This window comes from Mizuhopecten yessoensis, unplaced genomic scaffold (assembly GCF_002113885.1).
Source record: "Mizuhopecten yessoensis strain PY_sf001 unplaced genomic scaffold, ASM211388v2 scaffold6719, whole genome shotgun sequence".
NCBI classification, from domain to species: Eukaryota; Metazoa; Mollusca; class Bivalvia; order Pectinida; family Pectinidae; genus Mizuhopecten; species Mizuhopecten yessoensis.
In genome coordinates this window covers 382,826-393,934 of record NW_018406690.1, presented here as the reverse complement: position 1 = coordinate 393,934, position 11,109 = coordinate 382,826, and the positions used below count along the sequence as shown (strand labels likewise).

The window sequence follows — 11,109 nt, the reverse complement described above, 5'->3', positions numbered from 1 at the left end:
TAGCAATTACACGGAATTTATACTCTAAAAAGAGGTCACCCTGGGTACGGAAGGAGCTTTGAATAATTATTCTTCCGCCAATTAACCAGTATCTATAATTGATGTTCCATAATACCAAGCGGCATTTGATATCTGAATGGTCTTCGAGATTACATCTCGCACATTATACGACCTTTTGGGTACTACGTGCCAACTGCGTGCGCAATCTTTGGATTTGGAGGGGAGGAGTATAAGTGCTGTATTCGCCCAACTTCGCCCACAGTCTCAGCATACAACACGAGAATGCAGAGCTGACTTCACGAAATACCGCATTACGGTTTCAAAGCAGTAAGTACAAGTTTTATTCTCATAGTTTATGTTCTTATGTGATAAAATACATATTTTCAACAGAAATACCGAGAAAAGTTATTTTAATGTTTTTTTTAAAAAAAAGCAAGAAACAAACAACATAGAATAGTATTTCGTATTAAGTTCGATTGATTGAACTTTTAATTTCAGTATAATGTTTTCATTTCTTTTAAGAAATGCTCTCTTTTTTTTCTTTCCAAAATGGATTGTTTAATTAGTTTTTTTCTTTTAAAAAGAGGAAAATGACATGTTGCATATGTGAGGCACAACTATTAAAACAACAAATGTTGGAATAAAAGTGATAAAAGACTCAAAATGAGTTTGGCTCGTGAAGAGTTATTTTTTCGTTTCCGCTGTTTTTTTGACAATGATTCGTATTTGAAAAGAAATAGCATTTGAGTTGTTTGTCATATATCACAAAGGTTCTGAGACTTATGGTTGTGTCATTTATATTGACTGTTCCTGTCGAAGAATAGGTAAAATCCGGTGAACTCTTTTATTTGAAAGTAGATCTGTCTTATAGAACGCAAAACACCGGTAGCCCTAGATAATCCACAGGGATTGGATAATGAAGGATGGAAAACGGAACAATTGTAAATTTATTTGGTTTATGTACGTGTAAACGTTTTCAATCGTGTTATTTTTTTATAATCTTAATCATAATATGTTTTCTTACACTCAGTTAAATAGTCGTCTCTGTTTTCTCCGTTTAGTCTCTGGATTTGAATATGTCTCGTGAAAGTTTGCGGACCTATTGTTAGCTGTTTTGCTGTATTCAAATGTCTTTTTTATTCTAAATTATGATATCTACGAATTGATACCGATGAAGACAAACAACACATAGGTATTTTTGTTTGTTTTGAAAAGAGAATTATTCTCGCTGTACAGTCTTACATAAAATCTACCAAAAGGTTTGAAACAATTTAGTGGACAGCCAATGTAACCAGAACACCTCTATACTGATCCCCCTTTTTACCACTTCCCTCACTCCCTTTCCTGTCTCTTTCTGTTTTACATATCAATTATCAAGTACATAATATATGTTTATTTTTTAGTTATAACGTGATATTTGTACTTGTTGTATATCGTATTGTTGGGAGAGGGCCTAGTAAGTTGGAAGAACTTGTGCCCAATCCATTTGTCAATAAATTGTGTTTAAATGAAGAGAATGCGCACGTAGCGAAGAGTTTTCAAAATCCTCATATTCGAAATCTAAGGGTTCTCCGCATTCGGTTTTGTAGCAGCACCTTTGGAATATGGCATGAACAAATCGAAGACTCACATGCGCGCCACCTTGCGGATGATATGAGTTGACTATTTTGGAAATTGTTCAAGAATCCTACATACCTATGATACCTTTTTGATGCAAATTAGAAGGAATCGCTCGGCAGTGTAACGGTAAAATTGACAGGCTTTAATTTGGTTGTAGCTTACCTGTTATCTTATTAAGACAGGTACAATGTATCAACCTGGCGATTGGTGTTTTTTTTTATTATTATTTCTGGTTCTTACAAATGTAGTAAATGACAATGACCTTACGATTTTGTCAGGTCGTATTTGAAGAGTTTACTTTATTTGAGATTTCGAAGATGAACAACCACAGCTGTAAGGTAACTCTACCTAGAAAATTAAACTTGTGATCGCATTAAGTACTTTAACAGTAAGAGCATACAATGACTTTTATCTTCGCGTAAGCTAAACGCAACTAGAAAAATGGCAAAATAACCAGAAATAGAGTCATAAAAAGCTCAAGATGCGTTTCACTGGCATCAGCTGTAGGCTTGATTCCTCACACATCTGCAGAGCAACACTTGATGGGACGTTTTTATCGTCCATAAATGTCGGAGTTATCTTTCTTTGCTTGCTAAAAGTGAAACAAATGAACTATAACGTTGACATTTTCATCATCACGTGAATTTGTTTTTTTTCCGAGTACCATGCTTTTTCAAATCGCACAGGTCTCTCATAATGAATTTTCTCAATTCATACTTCATACACACACTATTTCTGGGTTGTCATAGAAAAATAGGTTAAAAAATCAATAAATCGATAATTGATGAATTAAAAAAAAAATACAACTGTATGGTAATACATGCAACAGTCTTGGTTCGAGATCACCAGAATCGATCTTGCTATAAATACATTTGTGGAATGTATCATCCGCACTTTTTATTTAATCTCTTTAACTCAAGTAAATAAGTTATGCGATTGAATTCTCATTTCATTTTCCGAAGGTTCCATGGCTATGGAGGGTTCCGCAAGCATATTTAGAGAGATTTTTTTAATTTTAATCACGTGACGCCGATTTCTCGACGTCCCCTCATCACTTAGCTTTCTGACAAATACATTTCAAATCTCTCTCAAACCCGGACAAGTTATACGCTGTTACACATTTGATGACAACGGGTTTATTTCAGACAATGAATCAATCGATGGTGCTTTTATGTGGCCTGCTGGGCCTGCTGGTGGGCGGGGCCTTTGCAGTTGAAGTACCGTTTACCCCGGCCCTGAGGGAGTACATCGTGGAAATGCACAATGCAATGAGAGAGAAACAGCACGGAGCCAATATGAACGAATTAGTAGGTGTTTATATAAATAACTTACTTTTAGTCACTTTAAGTTATAATCTAACTGCTAAAATCCATATTAGCACATTTCAGCAGTGAACACAACTTCATGATAACTTGAAAACTTATGCTTAGATAATAATCTATTGTTGTGGACTTCATTAAAGATATATTAAAAAAGACAACCTTTAAACAAATAATGATTCACGATACGTTCCATATTAATGAAATATGTTTCGTGTTATATGCCATACGTCATATTAGTGCACAATATGTAAATGTTTTGTGGGGTTTCGTGGTAAACTACTTGTATGCATGGTTATTTTTGCAAATATCACCTTAAATATAAAGACGTGCATTCAGGACGAAGGTTACAAACTGTTGGTAACAGATCTAGAGAAAAGTTTAGCACTACGTGGATTTCTACTTTCTAAATCAATGCGAAAATAAAATAGCAATGCACTAAGCAATTCTTCTTACCACTTACCCTATATGTAAGTATTTACCTGTATATAGCTACTTACTTGTATCAGTACTTACCTGTATTGTTAATTATCTTTAAAAAACACTTAATTGTATAATTGCTTTTTTACCTCAGTAGCAACCTACCAGTCAAACTTACAGTTTTTACCGTAAACACATTGTACATGAAACCATACACGTTTACACGTATTACTAATTCCCTGATATTTTTATGGAAATTGTCTCTAAATAACCATGCATTTTTATTTGTATGACTACTTACCTGTCAGTTTTACATTTTTATTTGTATAACTACTTACCTGTCAGTTTTTTCATTTTTATTTGTATAAATACTTACCTGTCAGTTTGATTGTCTTCGACTGTTAATAGTAAAACATGTTAACAATTACTAGAAACATAAAGTAAGGTAGAAACTATTTCAAAAATCAGTTTGTTGATTTACTGCAACATACGGAAGTTCACTGTAACATACGAACGTTTACTTCAACATACGGACCTTAACTGCAACATACGGACCTTAACTGCAGCATACGTTTACTGCAAAATACGGACGTTTTGTCCATTCGTGACTCATCAGTAAAAAGAAGGAAATTCCGCGCCAAAAACATAACTTCTTTTTTTACACTTAATTTATTCGACTGACTGTTTAACTATCCTAAAGTTTTATCTGTATAATCTCTTACCCGTCAATTTGATGGTTTATCTGGCTGTTTACAAATTTACCTCTATAACCACTTTTCTGTCAGTTTGGTGATGTTTGACTATATTATTATCAACAGGAATGGGATGACACGCTGGCCCAGGAGGCCCTCGACTGGATCTCGTCGTGTACCTTTGAGCACCAGATGAAAGGCCGCGGAGAGAACCTGGCTTTTAACACTGACGAAGAGAGTAATGAAGAGCTCATTAAAAAATCAATGGAAGACTGGTACAGTGAGATTCAGTACTTCCGGTACGGCAACAAATCCTGCTCACAGGACTGTCACTTTTCACAGGTAGGGACCAACAAATCCTGCTCAAAGGACTGTCGCTTTTCAAAGTTCGGGACTAAAATGTCCTGCTCAAAGGACTGTCACTTTTTGCAGGTAGACACTACCACATCCTGCTCAACGATATTGAATTATCACAGGCAGGGACCAACAAATCCTGCTCAAAAGACTGTCACTACTCACATATAGGGGCGAAAATGTCCTGTTTAAAGGACTGTCACTTCTCGCAGGTAGACACTGACACATCCTGCTGAACGATATTCAATTATCACAGGTAGGGATCAATAAATCCTGCTTAAAGGACTGTCACTTCTCACAGGTAGACACCAACAAATCCTGCTCAAAGGAATGCAATTATCACAAGTAGGGACCAACAGATCCTGCTCAAAGGACTGTCGCTTTTCAAAGTTCGGGACCAAAATGTCCTGCTCAAAGGACTGTCACTTTTTGAAGGTAGACACTACCACATCCTGCTCAACGATATTCAATTATCACAGGCAGGGACCAATAAATCCTGCTCAAAGGACTGTCACTTCTCACAGGTAGACACCAACAAATCCTGCTTAAAGGAATTCAATTATCACAGGTAGGGACCAACTTTTCCTGCTCAAGGGACTGTCGCTTCTCGCAGGTAGACACCAACAAATCCTGCTCAAAGGAATTCAATTATCACAGGTAGGGACCAACTTTTCCTGCCCAAGGGACTGTCGCTTCCCACAGGTAAGGATCAACAAGACCTGCTCAATTGACTGTCACTTCTCACAAGTGTCTTCGGTTTCATTGACGAAAACTGCCATTGAAATCACGGTCAAATCCTAGTAATATCACGTCCTTACTATGTTACACACATAGATACATATATATCCAATGACTACAGCCAATGGCAATTCATACTTTGATATTCCTTTGTTGTAGCTGTAGGACAGATAGGTACTTAATATTGAGGGTCCTTTCATTGTAAGCACACTGTGTCATACTGTTATATTGCAATGTAAGTATAGTACATTGTGTTTGTGTAATTTGTTTTCAGCTGATTTGGGCAGACACGCAGAAAGTAGGATGTGCCATGGTCCGTTGTCCCGCCTTTCACGTCCCGTGGGATCCAACTTCCACCATCCCTAATGCCTGGTATATCGGCTGCTTCTATGACCCAAAGTAAGTTCATTGATTTCAGGTCGTGTAAGAAACAATTCGAAGACGTCCGGTGTCGTTTCCAATATGCATTGGTTTGTGATATCATCCCTTTTGGTTAAGTGTTTCTTTGGTTCCTGTTGTACTGTATACCGGAAAATTTTCGCCGCAGTTTGATAAACGTCTTTTGATTTGCCCTCCATAATGAGAACTAATATATCCGGACGATGAAAATAAGTACACACCATACTAAACATAGTAATAACATGTGAAGGGCTAAAATAACATTTTAACAATTAGACTGGACAAAAGCTTCTCGTATACAGTATTTCCATTTGTTTGGTGTTTCCTCGGCTACTGATGTCATTACTTTTGTGTGGTGTTTCCTCGGCTCCTGATGTCATTGCTTTTGTTTGATGTTTCCTCGGCTCCCGATATCACTTCATTTGTTTTGTGTTTTCTTAGCTCCTGATGTCATTACTTGTGTGTGGTGTTTCCTCGGCTACTGATCTCATTACTTTTGTGTGGTGTTGCCTCGGCTCCTGATGTCATTACTTTTGTTTGGTGTTTCCTTGGCTCCTGATGTCATTACTTTTGTTTGGTGTTTCCTCAGTTCCTGATATCATTACTTTTGTTTGGTGTTTCCTTGGCTACTGATGCCATTACTTTTGTTTGGTGTTTCCTCAGCTTCTGATGTCATTCCATTTGTTTTGTGTTTCCTTGGCTCCTGACATCATAACTTTTGTTTGGTGTTTCCTCAGCTCCTGACATCATAACTTTTGTTTGGTGTTTCCTCGGCTGCTTGAGTCATTACTTTTGTTTGGTGTTTCCTCGGCTTCTGATGTCATTACTTTTGTGTGGTGTTTCCTCGGCTCCTGATGTCATTACTTTTGTTTGGTGTTTTCTCAGCTCCTGATGTCATTACTTTTGTTTGGTGTTTCCTCAGTTCCTGATATCATTACTTTTGTTGGGTGTTTTCTCGGCTACTGATGCCATTACTTTTGTTTGATGTTTCCTCAGCTTCTGATGTCATTCCATTTGTTTTGTGTTTCCTTGGCTCCTGATATCATTACTTTTGTTTGGTGTTTCCTTGGCTGCTGATGTCATTACTTTTGTTTGGTGTTTCCTTGGCTCCCGATATTATTCCATTTGTTTGGTGTTTCCTTGGCTCCTGATGTCATTTCTTTTGTTTGGTGTTTCCTCAGATCCCAATATCATAACTTTTGATTGGTGTTTCCTCGAGTCCTGATGTCATTACTTTATTGTTTGGTGTTTCCTCAGCTCCTGATGTCATTACTTGTGTGTGGTGTTTCCTCGGCTCCTGATGTCATTACTTTTATTTGGTGTTTCCACGGCTCCTGATGTCATTACTTTTGTTTGGTGTTTCCTAGGTTCCTGATGTCATTACTTTATTGTTGTGTTTCCTCAGCTTCTGATGTAATTTCTTTTGTTTGGTGTTTCCTCGAATCCTGATATCATTACTTGTGTTTGGTGTTTCCTCGGCTCCTGATGTCATTACGTTTGTTTGGTGTTTCCTCGGCTCCTGATGTCATTGCTTTTGTTTGATGTTTCCTCGGCTCCCGATATCACTTCATTTGTTTTGTGTTTTCTTAGCTCCTGATGTCATTACTTGTGTGTGGTGTTTCCTCGGCTCCTGATGTCATTACTTTTATTTTGTGTTTCCTCGGCTCCGATATCGTTTCATTTGTTTTGTGTTTTCTTAGCTCCTGATGTCATTACTTTTGTTTGGTGTTTCCTCGGCTCCTGATGTCATTGCTTTTGTTTGATGTTTCCTCGGCTCCCGGTGTAATTTCTTTTGTTTGGTGTTTCCTCGGTTCCTGATGTCATTATTTTATTATTTGGTGTTTCCTCAGCTTCTGATGTAATTTCTTTTGTTTGGTGTTTCCTCGAATCCTGATATCATTACTTGTGTTTGGTGTTTCCTCGGCTCCCGATATCATTTCATTTGTTTTGTGTTTTCTTAGCTCCTGATGTCATTACTTGTGTGTGGTGTTTCCTCGGCTCCTGTTGTCATTACTTTTATTTGGTGTTTCCTCGGCTCCTGATGTCATTACTTTTGTTTGGGTTTTCCTCGGCTCCTGATGTCATTGCTTTTGTTTGGTGTTTCCTCGGCTCCCGATATCATTTCATTTGTTTTGTGTTTTCTTAGCTCCTGATGTCATTACTTGTGTGTGGTGTTTCCTCGGCTCCTTATGTCATTACATTTGTTTAATGTTTCCTCGGCTACTGATATTATTACATTTGTTTTTTGTGTTTCCTTGGCTCCTGCTGTTATTACTTTTGTTTGGTGTTTCCTCGGCTGCTGATGTCATTACTTTTGTTTGGTGTTTCCTCGGATCCTGATTTCATTACTTTTATTTGGTGTTTTCTCGGCTCCTGAAGTCATTACTTTTGTTTAGTGTTATCTCAGCTCCTGATATCATTACGTTTATTTGGTGTTTCCTCGGCTGCTGATGTCATTACTTTTGTTTAGTGTTTCCTTGCCTCCTGATGTCATTACTTTTTCAAATAATTGATATCGGGTGAGATGCATCACTTGTACTTTGATTTGAGTTATGTTTGTACACTTCCAGAGGAAATGATTACGGGACATTCCCCTGGCTAAGAGGAAAGCCTTGTTCCTCTTGTCTGAAGGGCCAAACCTGCTCACTTCATGGTCTTTGTCACGGTAAGTCTTCTTGATATTAATTAAGGTTTAAAATGCATCTTTTAAACATTGATGATTGTACGAAACTCAGTTCTGTTAAACCTCTTCAGTGATGTGCGGTAGCGCATCTTGGTGAATATGTTTGAACGGAACTGTGTTTCATACCTTCATAAATGTTAAAAAGATCCATTTCAAACTTTATCTTTTCGTTAAAAATAGCGAAGATAATATATGTGTATCGTTCTTTGTAGTCCTATTCGGTATAAACTAGATAACAAACAAACTATTTGACTAATTGGCGGAATAGCCGTTTTTACGGAAACAAGATCTTACTTCCTATGATTGGCGATTCCGTCGTCAAACGGAACACTCGGGAATTTCCGTCAAAATTTTAATTTAAGATCATGTCATGATTGGTCACCGATTACTCAAACTGCAGACTGATGGAAAAATCCGAACCGGTCTGGAACTATTCACGTGTCAAAGTTCTTGCTGTTAATGGATTGTTGGTAGGTTTATTTAAGAACTGTACAGTGAAAATATAAATAAAAATAATTCGAGGTTCTTATATACCGCTTACGGGGAGCATAAAGCCGGTGTTACATGTACCATGTAGGCGCTAACATCTAGCAATCAACAATTCCAGCACTTCCCAACCACTAACTCATTTACAGCTGAGTAGACTGGAACAAGTTGAGTAAAGTATCTTGTTCAAAGATACAACATATAGTGCCGTGACGTGACTCGAACCGCAACCCTTCGGTCACGAGCCCGGCCCCCTTCTTCTAGTCTACCGTGCCTCCTAAAAATGTATTCACCAATTAATGCATATCTCTCTTCTATAAAAAAAAATAAGAATACTTGTTAAAGGTACGCAGAATTTTATCCTGTATCAGAAGGCGTCATATCTAGATTGAACGCTACATCATTGTTTACATTTTGATCCTGTATCACAACACCTTATATTAGAAGGCGTCATATCTAGATTAAAAGCTACGTCTTTGTTTACATTTTTTCCTGTAGGGGAAGGCGTCATTCCTTGTACAAACATTGAGTCCAGAGAGCATTGTAGTTTCTGGTATGAGGAGGGAGAATGCGACAGTAACCCGAAGTTTATGCACAAATTCTGCAGGAAGGGATGCAAACTCTGCACCCGTAAGTCTGGATAGTTTAAATGTCACAATGAAAGAGTCCCTATTATAAGTCAACTTTTAGTTGCGAGCTATCGGATGTATTCTCCATGTTATGTCAATTTTCCAATATTTTCGTGATTAGATTTTCAATGTGTATAATTGATGTTACAAAATCGATCTAATTTGAAGTTGTTGTTGATTGGAATTGTAGTGCATGTTGTTTTGTAAAGTACCATAACAAGTTATTCTATGTTATTACAGCGGAACCTGGAGAAGAGGAGGAACACAATGGTAAGTAGTCCTAATTGTATTGAACTGATGTTTAGATAATCATTTGCAATACTGACATCAAATAATGTTGAAGGACCCATGAGTATGTCTTACGAAGATCAAATCGTTTCATACTCTTCTGATAATATCCTGATAAATGTGCTGTCGTATGAAAATCTGCCAATCAAAAAACCATACAAGGTAATTAGATGTGCTTCATTCAGACTTTCTAATAGGTAATAAATGTACATAACGGAATTGGGAATTCTGAAAATGTGATGAATTTTGAAGAAAGTGAAAGAATCAGCAAATAGGAAAAAGAAAGAGGAAAAATGAGGTATTCCTTTCGACCACATCAAAATTGATAGAAATAGAAACATTATTTGGTACTTTGTTTAAAGTAAGAATTCAGTTCTTTGCACTTCATTGTTTAAAGTAAGAATTCAGTTCACTGCACTTCATTGTTTAAAGTAAGAGTTCAGTTCGCTGCACTTCATGGTTTGAAGTAGAAAATTCAGTTCACTCTACTTCATTGTTTAAAGTAAGAATTCAGTTCACTGCACTTCATTGTTTAAAATAAGAATTCAGTTCACTGCACTTCATTGTTTAAAGTAAGAATTCAGTTTACTGTACTACATTGTTTAAAGTAAGAATTCAGTTCACTGTACTACATTGTTTAAAGTAAGAATTCAGTTCGCTGCACTTCATAGTTTGAAGTAGAAAATTCAGTTCACTGAACTTCATTGTTAAAGTAAGAGTTCAGTTCACTCTACTTCATTGTTTAAATTAAGAATTCAGTTAATTATACGTCATTGTTTAAAGTGAATTCATTGTTTAAAGTAAGATTTCAGTACGATTTCTGTTTACTTTACCTCGTTGTTTAATTGAAGTATAAAGTCAGTTCACTATATATACCTCGTTGTTTAAAGTAAGAATTTAGTTCACTGTACTTTGTTGTATATACAGAACCATGCGAGGACATGTCAAAGTACGCCCAGATGCGCCACAACGGTCGTCTCGCGTGTGACATCTGGCGAGAGACAAATCAGTGCAACACCAATCCATTCATGAAGACAGCATGCAAGAAAACTTGTGGATTTTGCTAAAAGGAACACGCTAGCCGGTGTCAACATTCTATTTACCTTCTGTTTGAATTAAAGAGCGCGTTGATAACCAAAATAAACATATTTCGGTAATGACGCTCATCCAGAAATGAATTCTGTTGAGTCTTTTCTTTCAATTCACACGTGATGTTTATCATTTGCTTTTAGTACACATCATATTTGACCGTTTTTATGATGAGTTCAAAGGTTGATCTGCATGTTAACATTTGGCGTTACAAACTCGAGTTGTCTCCCCTGAGCTGGTGGGTGAATTGATCCTACAGTATTCACATTAAAAAGCAAAGACAGTTTTTTTGTTAATTATTTATTTGATAACATGTTCCAGTTAATGAAAATAGAATATATTAAAAAAACAACTCATGGGACTACACTGTATTCAATCGAGCATAAAATTAT

At 36.8% G+C, this 11,109-nt stretch overlaps 1 protein-coding gene across 1 annotated transcript; it reads left to right on the top strand.

The window, feature by feature from the left end:
* Positions 1 to 223: 223 nt before the first annotated feature.
* Positions 224 to 10,806, top strand: LOC110452495 (serotriflin-like). The gene is made up of 8 exons (XM_021501056.1): positions 224 to 327; positions 2,766 to 2,927; positions 4,178 to 4,393; positions 5,418 to 5,542; positions 8,113 to 8,207; positions 9,210 to 9,341; positions 9,581 to 9,610; positions 10,556 to 10,806. Exons 2-8 carry the CDS (start codon positions 2,769 to 2,771, stop codon positions 10,693 to 10,695), a joined length of 897 nt encoding a protein of 298 aa, XP_021356731.1. The 5' UTR covers positions 224 to 327; positions 2,766 to 2,768; the 3' UTR covers positions 10,696 to 10,806.
* The last annotated feature ends 303 nt before the right edge of the window (positions 10,807 to 11,109 follow it).